We start from the raw sequence: 23,084 nt of genomic DNA, 5'->3' as shown, positions 1-23,084 counted from the left end.
GGCGGAGGGAGTGACGGATCTCCCGAGAAGGGAGAGGGCCCGAGGAAACCTCTCTCCCCGGTTTGGCGCGGGGGACAGGCGCGAGGCGCGTCCCCTTGCGCGGCGCTGCGTGATCAGCCCTGGGGCTTGGGCTCCATGCGGGACAATGGCTGGAGCTGCCGCCGCCGCCCGGGGCCCCGGCCAGGCGCCCTCAGGCCTCTGCTGCCGGGCGGCTCCGAGTGCGCCGCTGCCCGGCCGGGGTTCGCTGCGGGCGGGGCAGGGCTCGCTGCGCCTCTGTCTCCGACCCAGCGGCTCCGGGCCCTGGGCGAGCGCGCGAGCCCCGCAGCGAGCCCCGAGCCCCCGCGGCCTCTGCCCTGCGCGAGCCTGCCGGGCCGGGCCGGGCGGGGCCGGGCCGCGGGCTCCCGCGGGCGAGCGAACTCCCTGGGCCACTCCCAGCATCCACCGCGGGCAGCGGACCGGAAGTGAAGGTGCCATTTCCGGGTGACGCACGTGGGCTGCCCGGAAGCGGAAGGGCCGGGCGGCAAGATGGCGGCGGGCGCGGAGGCCGCGCACCGGGCCGGGGCCCTGAAGCAGCAGAACAAGCCACACAAGGGGCGGAAGCCGCGCGGAGGGGCCCAGCGCCGGGCGGGAGGTGAGACCCTGCCGGGCCCCGCGCTAACCGCCCTGCCCGGCCGCGGGGGCCCCGCGCTAACCGCCGCTCTCTCCCCTAGGCCGCGTCCCCGCCAAGACCCTGAGCCGGCGGCGCCGGGACCTGACCAAGCCGGACCGGAGGCACCAGGCCCTGCAGCTCCGCAGGCAGCGCAAGGAGGCGGTGAGCGAGCGGGGCGAGCCGTGGGGCGTGACACGCGGGGGGCCGGAGCCGCCCGCCCCAGCAGCGATGGGGGCGGGGCAGCTTCATTGCCCGCTGTTTCTGTTCCCAGGTGCTGGCAGAAAAGCGAAACCTGGGCAGCAAAGACGGGCCGCCTCACCTGGTGGTGGTGGTCCCCCTGCACGCTGCGGTGGCCACCCACCACGCCTTGAGATTGCTTCAGAGCGACGAGTCCGCCCTTGTGCGTAAGGATGAGAGAGCAGAGAGTTTTGTGCTGCTCTGCCCCCGATTTAAACAGCGATGGCGCTTTGTGACGGCCCACGTGGGTAAGGAAACCCTGAAGGAACAGGAGGGCTTGTGCTGGCTCCTAGTATTCCACTGTGTTCTGCTGAAACTCATCAGTGTCTCGTTCTGCCATATTCTGATATTGTGTTTCTAGGGAATCTTCATGCTGTGTTAGACCTGGCAAAAGTAGCTGATACCCTGCTATTTGTACTGGATCCGCTCGACGGCTGGGACAGCACTGGAGATTACTGCCTCTCTTGCCTCTTTGCGCAGGGGCTCCCCAGCTATGGTAGGTGAATTAAAAAGCAGGGAGTTGGAGCAGGGTGTCTAAAGAGATTCCAGAGTTCTTGACTTGAAGCTGGTGCAGTAACCAGAACCCCCATATAGCAGGTGGGTGGCCACTGGATCTTGCTATCTGGAAGCTTGGCGTGCAGATCAGTTGATCCAATGTCATCCGTCCCCTGCAGCCTCACTCTGTGAGTGCACCCCTGTTGAGTTAATGCTGGGGATCTAAAGACATAAGAGGTGTCTTGGATCCAGGCTTCTGCCTTCATTTTGAACACTTGTTAACATTTTGACCATTTAAATGTGTTTCATAGTGGGCACAAATGAATCTACATCCCTACATCTTCAGCTGGAGGAGTTAAGCGAGACAGAGACGTACATAGATGAGACGGTCCTATCTCCTGTCTGACAGCTTCTGTGCTGTTGAGGAGGATGAAAGTCTCAGGGAAGGAGAACATCCGACTAGATCAGAGGGAAATGATCCCACAGTTGGGACCCTCCTTCTAGATGATCTTGCACTAAGGATACTTCTCCGGGGGAGGGAACTCCCGTTATTAGGAAGAGACAGATATTAGTAATGAGTGATTCAATCATTAGAGACATAGATAGCTGGGTTTGCAATGAGCAGGAGAACCACGTGGTGACTTACCTACCTGGTGTGAAGGTTGTGGCTCTCTCGAGCCATCTAGAAGACTTATGTGTAGTGCTGGGGAGGAGCCGATGGTCGTGGCACATGTAGGTACAAATGAAGTAGGGAGGGATAGGAGAGAGGTCCTGGATGCCAAATTTAGGCTGCTAGGTAAGAGATTGAAGTCCAGGACCTCCATGGTAGCATACTCTGAAATGCTTCCAGTTCCACGCACAGGGTCAGTTACGCAGAACTGCAGGGTCTCAATGTGCAGATGAGACAATGGTGTAGAGAAGAGGGGTTTAGATTTATTAGGAAGTGGGGGACCTTTTGGGAAAGGGGGAACCTATAAAGGAAGGATGGGCTCCACCTAAACCAAAATGGAACCAGATTGCTGGCACTTAAAATTAAGAAGGTCATAGAGCAGTTTTTAAACTGAGGGCTGGGGGAAAGCCGACAGGTGCAGAGGAGCATGTGGTTCGGACAGAGACATCCCTTAGGGGGGAATCTATTAATGGAGATTCTCTATGTCCTAGTAAGGAGGAGAGGATGGAAGATGATAAAATACAGATAGGATCTGATGATAAACAAATGAAAAAGTCTCATTCAATTACATCATGTAATGGGAGACCGCTAAAAAGTGACAAGTTTTTAATGCTACCAATGCTAGAAGTCTAAATAATAAGATAGGTGAACTAGAGTGCCTCGTATTAAATGAGGATATGGATATAATAGGCATTACTGAAACTTGGTGGAATGAGGATAATCAATGGGACACAGTAATACCAGGGTACAAAATATATCGGAAGGGACCAGATGGTATTCACCCAAGAGTTCCAAAGGAACTCAAATGTGAAATTGCAGGAATACTAACTGTAGTCTGTAATCTATCATTTAAATCAGATTCTGTACCAAATGCCTGGAGGATAGCTAATGTGACGCCAATTTTTAAAAAGGGCTCCAGAAGTGACCCCGGCAATTATAGGCTGGTAAACCCAATTTAAATTCCAGGCAAACTAGTTGAAACTATAGTAAAGAACAAAATTGTCAGAAACACAGATGAACGTAATTTGTTGGGGAATAGTCAACATAGTTTTTGTAAAGGGAAATCATGTCTCACCAATCTATTAGAATACTTTGAGGGGATCAACAAGCATGTGGACAAGGGGGATCCAGTGAATATACTGTATTTAGATTTTCAGAAAGGCCTCGACAAGGTGCCTCACCAAAGAGTATTAAGCAATGTAAGGAGTCATGGAATAAGAGGGAAGGTCCTCTGAACGATTGGTAACTGATTAAATGATAGGAAACAAAGGGTAAGAAGAAACGGTCAGTTTTCAGAAAGGAGAGAGGTACATAGTGGTGCCCCCCAGGGGTCTGTACTGGGCCCAGTCCTAGTCAACATAGTCATAAATGATCTGGGAAAAGGGGTAAACAGTGAGATGGCAAAATTTGAAGATAATACCAAACTACTCAAGATAGTTAAGTCCCAGGCAGACTGTGAAGAGCTACAAAAGGATCTCTCAAAACTGGGTGACGGGGCAACAAAATGGCAGATGAAAGTCAATGCTGATAAATGCAAAGTAATGCACATTGGAAAACATAATCCCAACTATACGTATAAAATGATGCGGTCCAAATTAGCTGTTACCACTCAAGAAAGAGATCTTGGAGTCATTGTGGATAGTTCTCTGAAAACATCCACTCAATATTCAGTGGCAGTCGAAAGAGCAAACAGAATATTGGGAATCATTAAGAAAGGGATAGGTAATAAGACAGAAAATATCATATTGCCTCTATATAAATCTATGGTATGCCCACATCTTGAATACTGCAGGCAGATGTGGTCGCCGCATCTCAAAAAAGTTATATTGGAAAAGGTTCAGAAAAGGGCAACAAAAATGATTAGGGTACGGAGTGTCTGCCATATGAGAAGAGATTAATAAGACTGAGACTTTTCAGCTTGGAAAAAAAAACAACTAAGGCGGATATGATATTAAGGAAGTGTTATTTACTTCTCATAACACAAGAACTACGGATCACCAAATGAAATTAATAGGCAGCAGGTTTAAAACAAACAAGAGGAAGTATTTTTTCACACAGTGCACAGTCAGCCTGTGGAACTCCTTGCCACAGGATGTTGTGAAGGCCAAGACTATAACGGGTCAAAAAAGAACTAGATACATTCATGGAGGATAGGTCCATCAATGGCTATTAGCCAGGATAGGCAGGGATGGTGTCCCTAGCCTCTGTTGCCAGAAACTGGTAATGGATGACAGGGGATGGATCACTTGATGATTCCCTGTTCTGTTCATTCCCTCTGGGGCACCTGGCATTGGCCACTGTCGGAAGACAGGATACTGGGCTACGTGGACCATTGGTCTGACCTAGTATGGCCGTTCTGATGTACATTGTGTGGCTAATGCTGATGATCCCTGCCCTAGCGAGTGCTTTCTCAGTATAGATTGCCCTCCTTCCAGTTTGTAAGGTGACTGAATGTCTGGTTTTTTTCTGAATGGGTGAGGCTTCTCTTTTAACCTACAGTGTGAATGTATCACAAACTTGATCACTTCTGGTTCTGAAAATCTTAGTGTTCATCTGTCTCATTATTTCTTGGCTGTGGTCAACAGAAGTTTTTTGAGTTTTGACTGTTAACTCTGCTGTTCTCTTTGCTGTCTGCTAGCCCTTGCTGTCCATGGAGTCGCTGATCTCCCACAGAAGAAACAGACAGATGCCAAGAAGAAATTGGGCAAAGCCATTGAGAAGCGCTTCCCGGAGGCCAAACTCTTCTCCCTGAACACTGAGCAAGAGTCTTTGTTGTTGCTGAGGCACCTGGCTGCCCAGAAGCAGCGCCACCTTACTTTCCGTGACAGACGGGCCTATTTGCTTGCCCAAGAGGCTGAGTTTGTGCCCAGCCACGATAGTGACTTGGTGGGGACCCTGAAGGTATCTGGCTTCGTTCGGGGACGGACCCTCAATGTAAACAGCCTGGTGCATATCGTGGGACATGGAGACTTCCAGATGACGCAGGTTGATGCCCCTCCAGACCCTTTCTCTCTAAACCCCAGAGTGGCTAAAGACCAGCAGAGGAAGGGCCAGGACATGGAAATACAGGTAGGATGGTGTTCTGGACTCTGAATGGCCCACTGAGAGTTATTTGTTCCCTGGTAATCGTTTAGAAGCTGCAGGGTTTTTGAACCAATGTTATCTAAAATTCAGTGCTGGTTTAAGATTCAGTTACTCAGCAGATAGGTCTAATAAATCTTTCTGAAGGCAAAACACTCGGCAAGTAGTAATCAGTGACTCACAAAGAGGTAGCTCATTGGGACAATCTCCTCACAATTTCCTCCAGCACTGGACAGTACAACTTTAACCTCCCTTTGTTACACACTTACTTATAACTTTTTGTTATCTTCTCTTATACATATGTTGTTAGTCTTTCATTTTCATATTAACTCCTCTGCTCCATCAGTGCAGGTTTCGTGTTAGTTCAAACTAGTCTTTATTTTTTTTAGTTAGTTACTTTAGCTTTTCTTCTCACAAACATGATTAGTCTTCAATTTCTTACACATGTGCAGTTCTCCTTATGCTTATGTTAAATGTTATCAAAACAGACTATGAAAAGCCACAGTAGGCATCTGTCAGGCCTAAATATGCCTTCGCTTCGAACAGTCAGCACCTGTGGTCATGCAGTCAGGTTGGTTCAAGGAAGACTGTAAAGCTTTGCCCTCTCAGAGAAGCTCTTTGGACAGAGCACAGTGTTTACAATGGGCATAGGGGGTGTGCTGTGGGTGAGTACTTTCTTGCTAGTGGTGGGATTATCTTGGGTAAGTAGAGGTTGTGGAGGGGCTAGTCCTTTGCTTCAAACTGCAATGTGCAGCTAGAATTGAGTGGGTTTTCACTTAATGACTTTGTCTGCTAGGATGATTCTGTAAATGGTGTTGTTGAGATGGAGGAAGTCATTAAGGTCCTGATGAAGGCAGATCCTAGAAGACAGGAATCTTTGCAATCAGAGGTGATTCCTGACCCTATGGAGGGGGAACAGACCTGGCCCACTGAGGAGGAGCTGAAAGAGGCAGAAGGTCAGTGCTGGCAATATTTCTCTAGCCTTTCCTTAGATTATTGGTGAAGTTTTTACTTTTTACGAGCTGTAGCTGAGAGGCTTAAGGCTGGGCATAGTATCTAGCTTTGAACCCAGGCCCCTCTTGACTCCTATTTATAGCCCCTTCCTCTGACGGTTGGGCTGCATAGCTTCTCCAGTTTTACTCTGAATTTGAGCTGGTCAGATCGTTGGAGGACATGTCATGGGATCCCGAGCATCTGTCTGCTGATGGCCGTATAGCACAGGGTTATTCCTAATTGCTGTGTGCGGGAATGAGCCGTGCTCTCCAATCCTGGCATTAGGGATGATGAATGGTGAGATCCCAGGGATGCATGAACAGTCTCTGGATTCTGGTTACTGATTTCTGCACAGGGAAAATACATTGCTGTAAATCCCTCCACGTGTTTCATGTAACTTGTTCTTCCGTCTGACTGTCCACACAGCTGTAAAGGGGAATGAGAGGGAGCAGCCTAGTGCCATGTCTTGCATTACTGTAGGTAAAGAGGTGGGGGAGGCCTATGCAGTACTAATCACTCTGGGAATCTGGCAGAGTCCCTGAAGGAAAGGAGGAAGGTGGTAAAGGTCCCCAAGGGAACATCCAGCTACCAGGCTGCGTGGATTGTGGATGATGGAGAAGATGGCAGTGAGGAGGAGGAGGAGGAGAATAACATGGAGGATGAAGATTTGATGGAAGAGGCTTCCCAGGTAACAAAAGGTTGATATTGTAGGTTGTGTCCGAGTACTAGTGTGCTTGCCACCCTGCAAACTGTCTGTTTTTTCCACACCCGGACAGGCAGTGAAAGGGCACAACATACAGCCAGGCTGGTGTCCACATTTCAAAGGGTAGAATCTGATGCAGCCACATGCCCCTTTGTATTACTCCCTCTGTCATAGTCAGCTACCCTCTTATCTAAACTCATGCGGGGACTGTGCTCTGCATTGTACAAGATGCATGCAGCCCCTGCAGTGTTGCCTGGAGTGTGTGTGTAAGTACACTTGCCTGTGGACTCTGCACATCAAGATTAGTATACGCTGTCTGTGTCAGGTTGGGGAAAGCAGTGAGGAGGAGGAGCTTGTAGAGGAGGAGTGTGAGACCATGACTGTAGCAGAGTCTACTCGGGATGACCTATACGACGAGAAGCTGGATGAGGATGAGGAGCAGATGTTGGAGAAGTACACGCAGGAGAGATTGGATCAAATGTTCCCAGATGAGGTGGATACCCCCCGCAACTTGCCTGCCAGAGTCCGGTAAGAAACCTCATGCCAGGATGGAAGGAGCAAGTCTCCTAGTGACTCTCCCCGGAGTTGTCCTGGCTTTGAGACCGGCAGTGTGCAATGGGGAAATGGGACTCGGCATGCTCTAGTTTGCTCAGTGAAATTGGTGGAGTTTTCCTGTAGCAAGAACCCATGTGGGTGGATGCGTCAGACTAGATCCTTCACCTGTGCCTGTCTGATCCAGTGGGCTGGTGCAGTGACAGTCCCCTTCGGTGGGGCTCATTTGGGTGCTGATGGCATCAGAGTGTTCTTGACTGTCCATGCTCAGATCTCTCCTATGAGCAGGGTGAATTCCCCCTTGCTCTCTGTGAGACCACGTGTGGTGTAAGTCCCTGTAAAGGTATAATGGAGAAGCCCTCACCAGGCGCAAGGGTGTTTGCTTGCTAACTGCTATAGGATTTGTTGAGTAAAGTCTCTGAAACTCTGTCCTCCAGGTTCCAGAAGTACAGGGGGCTCAAGAGTTTCCGGACTTCTCCTTGGGATCCCAAAGAGAATCTCCCCAGGGATTATGCCAGGATCTTCCAGTTCCAGGACTTCTCCCGAACCAGGAAGCATGTCTTCCGGCAGATAGAGAAAGAGGAAACTGAAGGGGCTGCGGTACCTGTCTTTCCTTGGCTAATTTATCTTCCCCTGATGTTGTCCATCTTGCCTCCTTCCCTGCTGTGTTTCCTCGCTCTTGGCAGGCAAGGTTTGGTAGTGAAGTTGCTGCACTGCCAGTTGCTGGCTAGGCCTGTTCCTGTGTTGTAGAGAAATCCCAGGTAGTACTGGTGTCCTGTTTTCTCTACCCCACAGCCTGTGTGCCCAGGCAGCTCCTCGCACGCATGCTCCTTCACACCTCGACAGCTGGGAACCTGCATTAACTGTTGTCTCTGTCCTCTCTCGACAGGTTGGCTGGTACGTTATGCTTCACATCTGTAGTGTTCCTATATCAGTGATGGAGAGTTTCAGACAGGGGCTGCCTCTGGTTCTATTCTCACTGCTTCCCCATGAGCAGAAGGTGAGTATGCCACAGGTTGTAACCTGCCAACATCCAGAAGAGCTGGAAAGCCACTGTGCCTCTTGCACGCAGCTTTCCCCTCTTGCTGATACAGGCTTGGCGTTCTCCGGGCCTTTGCTGGGTGTACAAGGAATCCAGTTCAAAACTTCTTGTGCTGGCTGGGGTTGAAGCTGTTTCTGCAGGTTCTGGGGGTCATAATAGCATGCAGATGGCCATGATAGTTTAAGCCAGAATGTCTGAACCTGGCTGAAGTTTTGCTGATAAACCCTTTATGGCTCTGAGGCTTCTCTGGTGGGGATGAGGATTCTCTGGCATAAAAGGAAGATATGGCAGCCCTTTGGCTGAAGCACCGGGGCTGTGAGCTGTTGAGACACTGAAGACATCTGGCTTGCGGAGCTGTTCTGTATCATCCATGGCTTTCAGCCTCGCAACCATCCTGTTCCAGGTGAGCTTGGCCCCTCAGCATTGCCTTTCTCCCTCTCTCTGCAGATGTCTGTGCTGAACTTTGTGGTGAGGCGGCACCTGGGCAACAATGAGACAGTGAAAGCCAAGGAGGAGCTGATCTTCCACTGTGGGTTCAGGCGCTTCCGTGCCTGCCCTCTGTACTCCCAGCATAGCTCAGGTGGGTGTAGGATCCACTGGTGGACAAACTACATATAGAGAGTGGGGCCCTTTTCTCCCTTTCTGTGCAGACCCCTTGCTGGCTGGGGTCTCTGGTGGGAAACCTGGGTTGACTGAAGGGACTCTGAGGACTTGCATATCTTGGCTGTCGTGCTTCAAGGGGAAAGGAATTGAGTCCATTTGTTGGAGGGGGATGGATTGGCCTGGGCAGCATGTGGTTCCCTGGGACTGTGAGGAAGTGGTACTGGTAGGGCTCATCCTTGCTTGGGATTGGGCGAGGCTCTATAGTTTGAATTGGTGATCTCCTTTTCCAAGGGGTTGGCTTTCAACAGCCTATTGTGATGGTGGAGGGGGGGGGGGGGACTGCGTGTGACCCACAACCCCGTGCTGCTGAAGGTGCTTCCAAGGCTGAGCAGAAGGAGGGAGGGGACGGACCTGAAGAGTGTTGAGAATCCGAATTAGTGTGCATTGTGGCTGGCCTGCTGCTTGTTGGTGTTGGGTCCTGGAGCTCCCCTGCAGGGCACTGGCTGGTAACTGAGTTTTACTTGGTGCTTTCTCTGTTCTAGCTGATAAGCACAAGTTGGAGCGTTTTCTGCGGCCTGATGCAGCCCTGGTGGTGACTGTTTATGCTCCCATCACTTTCCCTCCTGCCTCGGTGCTACTGTTTAAACAAAGGAGTAACGGTAAGTCAGTGAGCGCTGAGGGGGTGACTGAATGAGAAATGAAAGCTAATCCTAGCAGCAGAGGTTTCCAGCTTCCACTGATGGATCTGGGTCCCATTCTCCAATACCGCCACGCATCTGTTGTGCCTTAATCATCTGTCAAGGGTTCTGAGAGGGTTAACTTGCCTATGTGCTCTCCCTCAGTCTCTGCAGTAATGGCCCTGTCCTTATTCTTGCTGTGGGGACTGCCCTGCTCTAAGACCCATTGAGGCATTCATGTCAGTTCTGCTCCACAGGAATGCACGACCTCATTGCCACAGGCTTTCTGCTCTCAGTGGATCCAGACAGAATCCTCATCAAGCGGCTGGTGCTCAGTGGTCACCCTTTCAAAATCTTCAGCAAGACGGCTGTAGTGCGGTACATGTTCTTTAACAGAGGTACATGGTGTGTGTGGGGCAAAGGGGGGGGGGCGCGGCGGGATGGTACAGCGGGTCTTGTGTGACTCTGGAGACCCTGCGGTTCCACAGGAAAGTGTCATGATTTCCAATAACCAGAGCCTTTGAGACCTGGAAGTGCAGAGCTGGGCTCAGTGTGAACATTCTGACATACGTGTTGACGTGACCCAGATAGCTCAGCAAGTGTCCCCTGCCCTGCAGAGAGGCTCTCATGTTCCGAGTACGTCCATCCATGTAGCAGCGATTTGGTTTCTTCAGGCCGTGCCTATAGGTGAATGCACACTATAGCTCTTTGGCCAGTGTGCAGCAGCTTGCCATACTCACAGCTGCTCTGGGTAGTAGCTCAAGCAACCCGAGTCCTGCCTGGTTTGCTAGCTATGTGGCAGGGTGCTGGGGAGCTGGAGACTACTGTGGCCTGTTTCTCACGTGTCTCTTGTCTTTGATCGGCAGAGGATGTGCTGTGGTTTAAGCCGGTGGAGCTGAGGACCAAGTGGGGCCGCAGAGGACACATCACAGAGCCACTAGGTAGGCCAGGTTTGACATGCAGCATTCCATTGCTTTCCTCTCATGGTGCTGGGCCACATTCACTGTCCCTGCATCCCTACTCAAACACTGTCTGCTCTTCCCTGGGCTGGGGAAGAGGAACAGGCAAAATGCAGCTAACAGCTTCTGTTGCTTTCTTTGCCTAGGGACTCATGGTCACATGAAGTGTCATTTTGATGGGCAGCTGAAATCCCAGGACACCGTGCTGCTGAATCTGTACAAGCGCGTCTTCCCTAAATGGATTTATGACCCGCATGTGCCAGAGCCAGTACCATGGGTGAGAAGCGAACAGCAGCTCCCCATGCAGGAGGTGGAGATGGAATAACCCTCCAGGCCTAGCGTGGCTGCTGTGGTTCGCATCTCCTGCACCCCATGTGGGTGCTTGGCTGTTCCAAGCCTTGTGAGAAGTAGGGAGAACTGCCCTGAACTTGTTAGTGCTGTGCCTTTCCTAGGGTTTGTGTCCAGCATTCATGCTGGCTGCTGCAGCATTAGATCCGGCTCACAAGTGCCTATGCCCTGGCCTCCAATATCAGTTTATTTCAATGGTAAATATATCTTCACTTGAATTAAAGTCCAAGTGCCCAGATTTCTTGCATGGGGGGGTGGCTGGATCGAGTTATTGTGCACATTGGGCATGCAGGCTTTGTTCACTCCCTCCTGCCAGGCTAGAAGCTCCTGAAGCTGCACGAGGGATTCTGGGTTTCACCCTCTCCCCTGCCATTTGTATGTAACTTGAGAACATAAAAACATAGGCTGCCATACGGGGTCAAACCAATGGTCCATCTAGCCCAGCATCCTGTCTCCAACAGGGGGGAGTGTACAGAACTGGGCAGTTGGGAGTGATCCACCCGTCTTCCCTTCCTGACAGTCAGAAGTTTAGGGTTGCATCTCTGACTATTTTGGCTAATAGCCATTGATGGATCTATCCTTTATCTCTTTCTTCACTGAAATGTTTGTTTTGGCCATCAACATCCCATAGCAATGAGTTCCACAGTTTAACTTGCCATTGTGTGGAAAAAGTACTTCCCCTTGTTCGTATTAAACCTGATGCCTATTAATTTCATTTGGTAATGGTTTTCATATTGTGCAAAAGGGTCAGTAACATGAGCATGGGGGTCAGACTTTACCATTATCTCCTGCTGCTGAACACAAAAGTGCTCTCTCCAAGAAGCCTGGGCTTGGGCCCCAGGCAGGGGGCTAGCTGTATGAAACTCATTCCAACTGCCTGCCTTAGGGAGGCTGTGAGACCAGCTCTTTGGCTCCACCCACCTATACCAGGTTAAGAGCAGCACCAGCTGCTCTTTGAGATTACAAGGTTTCCCCAATTCCTTAGAAATCACAATCCTTTTTGCTCATGTAGTGATTTTTATTATTACAGTAAGTCCCAGAGGCCCCACTGTGTAAACACAGCACCAGGCTCTAAGAAACAGCCCAGTTTTTCACTAATGGGAGAAGTGGCACTAAAGGCTGATCAGTTTCCATTTGCCTCTTTGCCAGGTGGGCTGAGCCAGGCCAGGGAGCCTAGGTCTACGTTTCCTCCACACAACACAATGCAAATATTCTTCATTTCCTGGGAGACTGAGCGAAACTGCTCAGAGAGCACAGCAGCCACTCCCACTCCAGCTGTTGGCTCAATAAGCAGCTTCATCCTCTCCCACACCAGCTGCGTTGCTTGCTGTTGGGGCAGAGAGAAGAGCTGTTACTGTGCTGTAAATATTGTTCTAAGCTTTCGGTGCACCCCACTGCTTACAGTGAGGGACTGCGCATGAGATGTGTCCCTTTTCACTTGTGGGCGATGCTTTGGGGAGGCATAGGCCACAGCTGTGGGCATCTATTAATACAGCTGGGGCTGCTCCTGCCACATGCTGCTGCTGTGGACCTGAAGAATGCCATGGGAGGAAATGGAGGAGGCCCAGCCTGCTCTCAGCCAGCACGGCAGAGCGCGATCATCTTTGCCGGGGATCACAACTCCTGCTTCATGCTACAGCATGGGAGGGCAAGGTGGTGAAGGGAGGACAAAATGTGTGAATGGAGGCGGCTGGGCTGTTACAGCAAGAGGGTGCTTAGAGTTAATGCTTACCTGGATCTCCTCCTCTGTGACTGTCAGCACATCGTCCACCAAATCCTTAATGATAGGCCAGGTGTTCGGTCCAATGCTAGTTTTAACACCATCTGCTATGGTGTCTGGGGGGTGGAGGTTGGGGGTGAGTTCCCCTGTCACCTTTGACCTATAGCAGTCATCTGCATTGCAGGGTTCAGCAGCATACACTCTTATGTCTGGTCTCAAAGCCTGCCCAAAGGAAGAGCAGGGGATGAGTTTGGAACTTGCTGGTGAACATGGCAGGCCAGGCCACCTCATTGTGCCTTAACTCCCATGTTCCATAGCAGTTTTGGCTGGGGCAGGTCTTTTGCCAGCCATGGCAATCTTCCCCTCCAGCAGAGTGTGTCTGGCATTTGCTGGTGTGAAGAATCAGAGAGTAACCCCTGTTGAGCCAGGAGCAGGTTCATTCATCTACTGTGGGCAGAGAATGAGCTTCTCCTAAGAAAAGGAGTACTTGTGGCACCTTAGAGACTAACCAATTTATTTGAGCATGAGCTTTCGTGAGCTACAGCTCACTTCATCCAATGAAGTGAGCTGTAGCTCACGAAAGCTCATGCTTAAATAAATTGGTTAGTCTCTAAGGTGCCACAAGTACTCCTTTTCTTTTTGCGAATACAGACTAACACGGCTGTTACTCTGAAACTTCTCCTAAGGGCAACTCATCTCCTTACATATCTATTCAGGGGACACCATCATAGGGCCTAATCACATCAGTCACACTATCAGAGGCTTGTTCACCTGCACATCTACCAATGTGATATGTGCCAGCAATGCCCCTCTGCCATGTACATTGGCCAAACCGGACAGTCTCTACATAAAAGAATAAATGGACACAAATTATATGTCAAGAATTATAACATTCAAAAACCAGTCGGAGAACACTTCAATCTCTTTGGTCAATCTCTCTGGCCACCTAAAAGTGGCAATATTTCAACAAAAAAACTTCAAAAACAGACTCCAATGAGAGACTGCAGAATTGGAATTAATTTGCAAACTGGACACTATTAAATTAGGCTTGAATAAAGACTGGGAGTGGATGGGTCATTACACAAAGTAAAACTATCCCCCCCCCCCACTGTTCTTCACATGTTCTTGTCAACTGCTGGAAATGGCCCACCTTGATTATCACTCCAAAGGTTTTTTTCCCTCTCCTGCTGGTAATAGCACACCTGACCTGATCATTCTCTTTAAAGTGTGTATGGTAACACCCATTGTTTCATGTTCTCTGTGTATATAAAATCCCACTACTGTATTTTCCACTGCATGCATCCGATGAAGTGAGCTGTAGCTCAGGAAAGCTTATGCTCAAATAAATTTGTTAGTCTCTAAGGTGCCACAAGTCCTCCTTTACTTGACATTGCAACTCAACCCTGAAGGAATGCTGAGTGCCCAGCTCTCCTCAGGCTGCCAGTATCTCCCATCTGCCTCTGTTCCTGCTGGAAGTGGCACCATTTTATTCTGTATCGTGGCATGACGCTTAAACTAGAGTGTGTGTCGGCTGCTGTGATCTGTCCTGGTTGTTTTCATTGCAACCTGGACCTGCAGGGGGGAGTGTTAAATTCTACAGTACCTCCTGATCCAAACACAGGAAGAGAGAAAGGGTCAACTACAAATCCAAGCTGCGTGAGAGACTCCTGAGTTCAGATGCTGTGTGAATCAGAGAACTTCCTCCTCACAAGGCGAAATGCTCATTTTGGGGCACCCGTAACTCCCCAGCCCCTCCATTCCTGAGGAGAGATGCAGCCAAAATAGGGTATTTCTTACCTTGACAGCCACTGCTATTCCAGCAACCATCCCTCCTCCTCCAACGGGAACCACCAGTGCATTTATCTGGGGTACCTAGCACAACAGAGACCAAGAGACAAACTCTCAGTCTTGTGACTGCTCTCAGAACCACAAATGTGCTCCAAAACAGCTCGCTTCCTGGAGGCTGGCTCTAAGTCCTGATGGACTAACTCTGGCTGCCCTGACCTCTCTGCAGCAGGAGCAGATGTGTCCCCCTGCTTGTTCTTTCCTGCCTAATTTGAATAGTGCCAGGAGAGGAGGTCTCCTCACCTGCTGCAGCACCTCCAGTGCTATAGTGCCTTGGCCTGCAATCACAGCAGGATCCTGATTTGGGTGCACCAGCACACCTTCCTTCTCCTGAACTGTCTGAGCTGCCACCTCCACTCGGGACTGGGGAGACAGACCAGGCACAAAAATTGTTAATGCCCATGTGTGTGAACAAAGCCAAAGTACCCTGCCGTGCTGCCTCCCTCCCTCCCCCCCTCCCTCCCCATTACCTCATCAGTGGGCTCACATAGTATCAGCCTGGCTCCATAGGAGCAGATGGCAGCTTTCTTACAGAGTGGCGCTGTGCGAGGCACCACGACATAGGCAGGAACCCCTGTGGAATGAAAGGACTGGACAATGATGGGGGCCTGGTCCCAGGGGCACATCCCCTACTCTGCTGAGTGGGTCAGACAGACATGGAGCAGAGGATACCCCTGTGAGAGAAAACCAACTCAGCTGTGACCAGGCCCTTTGCAGGTAACTTCGCCATGGTGGTGTGTGCGGGAGAGGGACGTGAAACTGCATTAGAGCTCAGCTGCACCCCGTGCTGCTGCAGTGGGAGTTCCGGCTCTACTGGCACTAGCCTGTGGATGAATCCAACCAGGGAAACACCCGGCCCTGCTGGCTAACAGACCTGTCTGGGATTAACCCATCTGGCTGTGTGGCAAAGACCTGGGGCTTGCTTACTCCAAGGAATCCCCATGTGTAATTAAGTCAGGCAGGAACTGAGCTGCAAGGATGGATGCTGAGCCAGCTGTGTGCTGGGAGCCAGAGCTACCCCTTGACTTTCTGTTCCTGAGCACTGGCAGGCTTCCCCTGGGATAACCAGCCACCTCACTGGCAAAGCCTCAGCTGCCAGCTGAAAGACCCGAGCAAAAGGCTGCCCTTCTCCTATTGTTCTCAGCAGCTCATTTGCTTCTGGAGGAATGAAGGGGCAAGTGAGGAGCCCCCAGCCCCACATGGTAGCGCATGGCTAAGGAATTGGCTCCCTGTTACCTTCCACTTTAGCTGCAAAGGCAAGAGCTTGGCCATGGTTCCCACTACTGTGTGTCACAACAGCCTTGGGCTGCTCTCTGTCACTCTGGGCTGCACGAACCAGACTTCTGACGGCATTCAGTGCACCACGGATCTGGGGAGAGATCACAGGTTGAGTGAACCTGCAAAGGAGGCAAAGCCTCAGCTCTCCATGTTCAGATGGGGCAGGGGCTTGCTGCTGCTGTAGATCCCAGCTGTTGTGACCTAGCTGAGGGCAGCAAGGAGAGGTGGAGAAGCTGCACCCCTGCAACCTTTTTAATTGATTCTTTCCCCAGCAAGATGGCAGCTGTGGAGCGTGAATGTAGATGTGGATCCCTAGAACCAGTACAGCACCAATGCCAGCTTCCCTTCCTCCCCCTTAGCCCGCATAGTCTATAATGGTCCATTTAACCATCTTTTTTTCGGGCTGTGGCTGCCCAGTAGGAACTGGACAGGGGCCACCAACCTTGTTTCCTGGAGATAGAGGAATGGTAATTTCTAGTTCCTATTTCTCTGGGACAAGACTTGAATTGTGTCGAAAGCTGGCAGGGCCTGAGGGCCAACCTGCCATTGGACTCATACAGTGTGTTCTGCAGCATTTAGGTGCTGAAATCAGTGATTCTCCCTTTGTACGGATGCTAATGGCGCAAAGTCTTGTCTTTGAGCGATTGCTTCTCAAGTTCAACCCCCGGTCAGACCCTGTACCCTTTCCTCTGAGCTAGCAGAGCTAGGCAGGAGGGTGGGTCAAGCTGCTCCTCCCCTTGCAATGTGTGCCATTAATGTGTCAGCTTTACCTTAAAGGAGCCAGTCTTCTGGAAGAGCTCACACTTGAAGAAGAGTCTGTGGCCAGCTAACTCGTCTAGGCTGGAACTGGTTAGGATGGGGGTGAGGTGGATAAGGCCGTGGAGACTTGTCTGTGCAGCTTCAACATCCCCCAGCGAGATGCAGTAGGGAGAGGACATGGTCCGTAAGCTGAGGGAGGGAGAGAGAGGCTGGAAACACAGTCTGCTGCCGGAGACAGCCTGCCGCACCAGGCTCTAGGTCAGGGAAGGAGCCTTGAAGAGCAGAGAGGGTCCCAGTGCTCCACTCTGGATCGGTGTCTCCCGAGCTGTGTCTGGACGCAGTTTTGGGCCCAAAACACAGGGTGGGTGAATTTTTAAACACTTGACAAATTCGAAATGTGAAAGGAAAGGCCACGAAAGCAGCTCGCTCTCCGGTTGGGACGGCTGTCCGGGCAGCGCGGCGCCGGGCCCGAGCCCGCTCCGGAGCGGTTTGTGGCGCAGTCCGGGGCGCAAGGAGCCAGCTACGGCGACGGCCCGTGCGCGGGGAGGGCGCCCCGGGGTTACCTGTCTCAGCGCGGGCTGAGCTCCGCTGGGCGTTATGCGCCCGGGCCGGCCCGCAGCGGAAGGGCAGCGCCGCCGCGCGGGGGCCGCGCTCACCTGGCCTGGGCCCTCCGAGCCCCCGTCGGGCTGGCGCCGTGCCGCGGCACGTGAGCGGAGGGGGCGTGTCCGGGCGGTGCCGGAGCCGGCCGGCTTGGCGCATGCGCGTTAGGAGCGGAGCGTTTGGGCCCGCCCGGCTGCCGTCCGTCCCCTCCCTCGGGAGGGGGACCGGAGGGGGGCGGGAGCGAAGATGGCGGCGGAGCTGGAGCGGGTGCGCATCTCGGCGGCGGAGCTGAGGGGGAGCCTGGCGGCGTTGGGGAGGGCCCCGGGGGGCGGGGGCCGAGGTGAGACTTCAGGGCCCGGCGGGCTGGGCCCCTCCCCTTCCCCAGGAGAGCCCCGGCCCGGGCCCCGCCGCGGCCCCGAGCCCAGCCGCTTCCCGGCCCCCGCCGCCGCGAGGGAGCCGCCGCGGCCCGCGCCCGCCTGCCTCGCGCGCGGGGGGAGCCGGGGCAGGGACGCCGCGCGCTGCTCCCGCGAGCTCCGGGCGGCGCTCGGGCCGCTGGCGCCCCGGAGCGGGTCTGCCCGGCGCAGTCCTGGGGGGTTCCGCACCTGCCCCCGGGCCCCTGCCCGCTGCGGGGCCTTCACAGTCCCGTGCCGTTCGGGCCGCCTCTCTCCCCCTGGGGTCGGTGAGAGACGCAGCCCAGCCGGGGGAGTGAACTGACTCTCCACGGCACTGGCACGGCGCGAACCCAACGTGTGCAAAGTAAACAACCTGAAAACCCAGAAGAATCCCCCCCCCCCCCCCCACACACACTTTCTGTTTTAGGAGCTTGAGGTGCTACGTGTAACAATAATAAACAGTTTCGTACAGAAGTGTGATTTTTACATTGATCACGTCCTCTCAAAAGAAAGTGTCCTTACTGTGCTGGGTGCAGCTGGTTAGTTGCAGAGCCTTGTTCTGGATCTGAGTTGTTTATTTCCACTGCGGGGCTACTGGACTGCAGCTCTCTGTGCTCTAACTTCTCCAGTTCTTTTTGCAGTTTGGTTTTGTCGTCCTATGTGAGGGCCACCTCTCCATTGCTGGCGTTCAGTTTGTACCAAAGGAACACCCAGCATTGAAATATGTAGGGCACAGAGAGGGGTCTTGAGTTTACTTGATGCTCAAGTCCAGAAAACCTCTGTACATGCTGAAAAGAGTCTGTATTGGGCTGCAGCTAGCCCTAAATATGTGAAAACTGATGGACGCTTTCACTATTTGGGCCAGAAGTAGCTGCACAACTTGCCTGTAAGAGTCTGTGCACTCCCTGTTTGAGAAACGCTGTGTTCATGAGAAGTTAAAGGCAGTAATCCGTGTATGGTATCCTAAAAGCTGCATGTCCTAGGAGAGGTATATTTGCATCCTCTTACGTTCCTTCTGCTTGCTTCTAAGTGCAGAGCTTGCTTAGGCTGTGCTGCTGGCCAGTGGTGACCAGTTAGGTTCTGCAAAGCTCTTGGCCTGCGTTCTCATCTTCTTTGCTGGGTTCTTGTGTTGTGCTCATCACTGCTGATCTCCATTTCATTGCTGGTGTGGTTCATCATCCATTTCATTTTGCTGCATGGCTGCCCCTTAACGCAGCAGTTTCCCAGAGGTCTCTGAGTATAGCACTGCAGATAAAATGAACGAATGCCAAGAATTCCAGTTGCCCTCTCTGCCATTTGCTTCCCCATCTGCATAATGGGGTTAGGTCTTACCTGACTCATGGGGACAGGTGAAGAGGGAGTGGGTTGTGAAAGTTAGTTAATTAAGGTTTTTACAGTGCTTTGAAGATGAAAACGGCTAGATAATTGCAAAGGAGTACTAAAGGCAATCCATCCCATCATCACTGCTTTCAGGATGCCCTTCTCTGTTTGCTGCCCTGCAATTATTCTTACCTTTTGCTATTGTCAGGTAGCGGGTGTAGCAGGACTTGAATGATTCTGTCTTGGCCGATGCTTTCTGTGTAGCCTGTAGTGTCCAAAGCATCTCAAAAATTGTCTGTAGTTTCACTCCTCTGTAAAGCACTTTGGGATCTACTGATGAAAAGTGCTATATACAAATTAGTTGTTGTTAGTTGGATGGAATGGAGGCCCACAAGTCATTTCCCTCTGAATTTCTTGACTGGTTTTGAGCCAGCTAATGTGACCAACAAGGCAAGTGTGTGTCCAGGTTACAGAAATTTGCTCTGAGCTATTGTGAGCAGAGTGGAGCTTTGAGACTGTGAATGTTGGCTTCACAGATGCTGAATTGTTGTTTATTCAAGGCTGCTTGTGATGGAGATTTGGCAGTGGGCTCCCACAGCATAGAAAGCTGCACTAGCTTACTTGTTGATTATGATTATATGGTGTAGTTTCCTGTATGTAAGGTATTGCGGTTGTCAAAAGTTAAAGCAGTGAGAGTCAGGACTGCTGCATCTCTTCCTATCTATCCTCAAATTATTGGTCAGGGTGTCATTGAGATTCATTTGAGACTAATCTAGAAGTGCAGCCGCTACCTTGACATCCTCATTTCTCTCTGGTCTCTGACAGCACTGTTGTTTGGTTATAGTGAAAGCAATTTAATACCACATGGTTTTATGGTGGTGTCACAGCAACCAAGCTACTTCTATTAGGTTGTGTGGAGGATAAAATCCTCCAAGGAGAAACTGGGAAGCTGAAATTCTAAAATTAAGTTTCATGCAGCTAGACAAACTGTGCCCAACTATCTAGAAGACAAGTATCTTCAGAAAAAGTCCACCCTCACCACTCCTATTTCAGAAGCTTCTCCCATCAGTGCTCTGTCGTCATGGATGCAGTTTATCCAGTGTTCTAATGACAGAAACTTCGGAACTGCCTCTGAGGTGCCTTTGTTTGTTACTGTCACTGAATTGGTTAGGCTGCTGGGAGTAGATTAGTGAGAGAGGATCTATAATCTCCAGTATGTTTGCTTCAGAGGGAGGTGTGTTCTTGCTTTGAGTGATTTCCCTCTGCTAGGTACTACTGAGGCCATCTTAGTAGTAGTTTTCAATTGGTATGAAGTAGAAACCATTCTATAATATGGTGTAAAACCCCAGCTGAAGATACAGATTTAATAAGAATAATGTATAATGCTGCTGCATGTGATGACATTATTTTACATGGTCTTTTTCATTCCACTTGTGTTCTTTTAAGTACTTCTAGTATTGATATCATTACAGAAAGAGAAATTTAATGAGTTGTGGGCCCGGGAGAAAAGAAGTCTTCAGTGCTGAGTTGAAATGAGATGTATGTAAATGAGGCAGGGAAGGTACAGGGAGCTGTTCCAAATGGCAAGAGCTGCAGAGGGAAGGCACATGCACCACCAACAGGCAGATCAGGGGAGCAGAGAGTGAAATCAGGAAAACAGCAGCAACAAAACCCTTAGCTTGCACTCTGCTCTGAGTCTCCCAGTGTATCTTGTCTGTTTCTTAGCTTGTAAGCTACTTGAGGCTAGGGCTGTTTTGTACATGTGTTCTGTACAGTGAGGGTTACATTGGAGGTGCTTAACAAATAGTAATAATATGTATCCTGAAATAAGGCCATACGCTCAGAATCATAGGCTTCCTCTCTGCCTCCTGCTCTTGCATTTCTCACTCCTGCTCTGTGTGATTTCACATAATACCCAGATAAAGAACTTCAGCTCTGATAGTCTCAGTTTTAAAACTTCTGCCCCTCTTGGAGCCACCCTGTGACCATTAAAGACACTTCACATTTCTCCATTGTTTCTGTGTCTCTAACTCTTGCCCTGCTTTGCTGTTCCATAACTGGAATAACCCCCACCTCTTTATCTCTTCTTCACAGAGAACATGAAGGAACTGAAGGAGCCCAGGCATCGTAAAGATAACCGGCGTCCAGACCTTGAAATCTACAAGCCTGGCCTTTCCCGGCTTAGGAACAAACACACACTATTAAAACAGGAAGCCTCAGCGTATGAAGGGACTAGATCTGAGGAATCCAAGGATGAAACTGCTAGTGACAAAGATCCTGCTGTTACTGGAGGGGGATCTCAGGTCACTGGAAATCTCAGCAAAGGTGACAGCCAGAAGCAGAATGGTCCCTCCCAGGGAAATGGAGAGATGGAAAGTAAAGCTGTTTTTCAGAGCCAAGAGAATTTGGATAAACACTCTGTCCCGGATGACTGGTGTCCCAGGATCATCAGGAGAACCAAGAAGCCAGACCAGCAGATCTATCAGCCTGGGAAACGCCTGCAGCCTGTTGCCAAGGACCCAGCCAGCCAGCCAGCCAATGATGAAATCGTCAGTAAGATGGAGCAGCTGAGAGTTGAAAGAGATGAAGAGACTGAAAGGGACACTGGGAAAGGCAGCAACAGCAGTAGAACTAAACTGAACAAAGAGGAGAGGGAGGGAAGCCTGACTAGTGAGGGAGTGAAAACCACAAGGGGAGAAAAAGGAAGGCGGGTAGAGCGGGCTGACAGGGTCAGGAAATCAAGTGATGACTTGATCCAGGGGAAGCTGGGATCTACAAAGCGATACTCCCGCTCTGACAAACGGAGGAGCCGATACCGCACCTGTAGCACAAGCTCAGCAGGGAGCAACAACAGCACAGATGGAGCCCCACTGGCTGATGGGGCAAAGAAGCGACAGGAGCGGGCCAAAGAGAGAAGCCGTCCTAAAAAACAGCTCTCTGCTTCCTCCACTGACTCTCTAGAAGATGACAAAATTGGGGAGACAGATGCTTATGGCTCCAGCAGAAATTCAGAGAGAAAGCACCTGGAGCAGAGCCGAGCTTCTAAAAGTGAGAGTGAGTGGACCAGCAATGGGAAAGAGGTCAAGGGAGCCCTGCACGTCACCTTTGACAACAAGACCATGAACAGAGACATCTGTGTGGTGCAGACGGACAAGAAAAAGCCTCCAAAGTCTTTTCATGTAAGTGACTCCATAGAGGCTGTGGAGGTGAAGGGCAGGGAGCCTCAAGGGAGAGGCCGTGGGATTCTCATCCTGCCTGCCAACACAGACCTCTCTGCCAGTGCTGCAGGCTCTCCTGAATCTACTCCGTCTGGGCCCAGGCTCCTGCTTGGTAGTGGTGGCAACAAGGGGCCCAGAGGCAGGAGCCGTGGAGGCACCATGCGCAGGTTGTGGGATCCAAACAACCCGGACCAAAAACCTGCTCTGAAGAGCCAGACCTCACAGCTTCATTTTCTAGATACTGACGATGAAGTGAGCCCCACTTCCTGGGGGGATGCACGCCAGTCCCAGGCCTCCTACTACAAATTTCAGAACTCTGACAACCCCTATTATTACCCCAGTCCAAAAGGCCAAGGTACTCAGTATCCCTATGGAGGATACTCTTTGCAATATCAGATGGGCCCCAATAACAGTGTTTACCCAGGAGCTTACTACCCCGGATATCCAGGCCAGTCAGGGCAGTATATCTGCAGCCCCCTCCCCTCTACCCCTTTGAGTCCTGAGATGGAGCAGCAGATGAGGAACATACAACAGCAGGAACTCAGCAAACTCCTTCGAGAGGCTGGGAACCAGGAGCAGCAGCTCAGCAACCTGCTTTCCAGAGACCGCATCAGCCCTGAGGGTCTTGAGAAGATGGCACAGCTGAGGTTTGAAGCTTTCACTTCAGGCTATGCTGTGTTGGGCTGGGGGAGGGGATGAGCTACAGCATCAACCCCCTGGGTAAATGTTTGCAGAAATACCACCCTCAAATTGTCCTTGGGCAATTGCTTGAGAGGGGCTGGTGGTCAGGCCACGGCCCAGCTACATGATGGTGAGGGGAAGCGGACGTGGCTGCCTCGCTTGTGACGAGCCATGCTGCAATTGTGCTAAAGGGTTTGTGTGTAACTGAGTGAAGAAAACCCAGGGAGAACCTTTGGTTCCACTGGCTGTGCAGAAGCAACCT

The 23,084-nt window shown here is 51.2% G+C and overlaps 3 protein-coding genes and 1 non-coding gene across 9 annotated transcripts in view; 3 read left to right on the top strand and 1 right to left on the bottom strand.

Moving 5' to 3' along the window:
• The first annotated feature begins 506 nt into the window (after window positions 1–506).
• TSR1 (TSR1 ribosome maturation factor) lies at window positions 507–13,244 on the top strand. Its single transcript, XM_074974864.1, has 15 exons — window positions 507–631; window positions 711–811; window positions 921–1,134; window positions 1,248–1,382; window positions 4,690–5,120; window positions 5,929–6,088; window positions 6,659–6,813; window positions 7,154–7,356; window positions 7,818–7,980; window positions 8,270–8,380; window positions 8,870–9,002; window positions 9,568–9,684; window positions 9,960–10,100; window positions 10,569–10,643; window positions 10,808–13,244. The coding sequence occupies exons 1-15, from the start codon at window positions 526–528 to the stop codon at window positions 10,984–10,986; spliced, it is 2,424 nt and encodes an 807-aa protein (XP_074830965.1). The 5' UTR covers window positions 507–525; the 3' UTR covers window positions 10,987–13,244.
• LOC142000643 (small nucleolar RNA SNORD91 family) lies at window positions 8,584–8,674 on the top strand. Its single transcript, XR_012642298.1, has one exon. It is a non-coding gene; the product is annotated as a small nucleolar RNA SNORD91 family (small nucleolar RNA).
• On the bottom strand, window positions 9,845–17,348 carry SRR (serine racemase). Of its 3 annotated transcripts, none has more exons than XM_074974865.1 (8): window positions 17,268–17,348; window positions 16,623–16,800; window positions 15,811–15,943; window positions 15,045–15,148; window positions 14,818–14,937; window positions 14,527–14,601; window positions 12,742–12,951; window positions 9,845–12,336 (listed from the first exon to the last, which is right to left on the bottom strand). In XM_074974865.1, the coding sequence occupies exons 2-8, from the start codon at window positions 16,788–16,790 to the stop codon at window positions 12,133–12,135; spliced, it is 1,014 nt and encodes a 337-aa protein (XP_074830966.1). In that variant the 5' UTR covers window positions 16,791–16,800; window positions 17,268–17,348; the 3' UTR covers window positions 9,845–12,132. The 3 variants fall into 3 exon arrangements, with proteins under 3 accessions (XP_074830966.1, XP_074830967.1, XP_074830968.1); XM_074974866.1 differs by having other exon boundaries at window positions 17,175–17,283; XM_074974867.1 differs by lacking the exons at window positions 14,818–14,937; window positions 17,268–17,348 and having other exon boundaries at window positions 16,623–17,160.
• A 91-nt stretch (window positions 17,349–17,439) lies between these two features.
• Window positions 17,440–23,084, top strand: part of SMG6 (SMG6 nonsense mediated mRNA decay factor) — a 156,758-nt gene continuing 151,113 nt past the window's right edge. For 2 of the 4 annotated variants that reach the window (XM_074974503.1, XM_074974502.1), the window contains exons 1-2: window positions 17,440–17,478; window positions 21,018–22,788. In XM_074974503.1, coding sequence (XP_074830604.1) covers window positions 21,023–22,788 — 1,766 coding nt within the window. In that variant the 5' untranslated portion in view covers window positions 17,440–17,478; window positions 21,018–21,022. Of the gene's footprint in view, window positions 17,552–21,017; window positions 22,789–23,084 lie in introns of all 4 variants that reach the window. The other 2 variants (XM_074974501.1, XM_074974500.1) reach the window with 1 other exon arrangement.

This window comes from Natator depressus, chromosome 17 (assembly GCF_965152275.1).
Source record: "Natator depressus isolate rNatDep1 chromosome 17, rNatDep2.hap1, whole genome shotgun sequence".
NCBI lineage: Eukaryota > Metazoa > Chordata > Testudines > Cheloniidae > Natator > Natator depressus.
The sequence above is the reverse complement of the archived record's forward strand: the minus strand, read 5'-3'. Positions and strand labels throughout refer to the sequence as shown.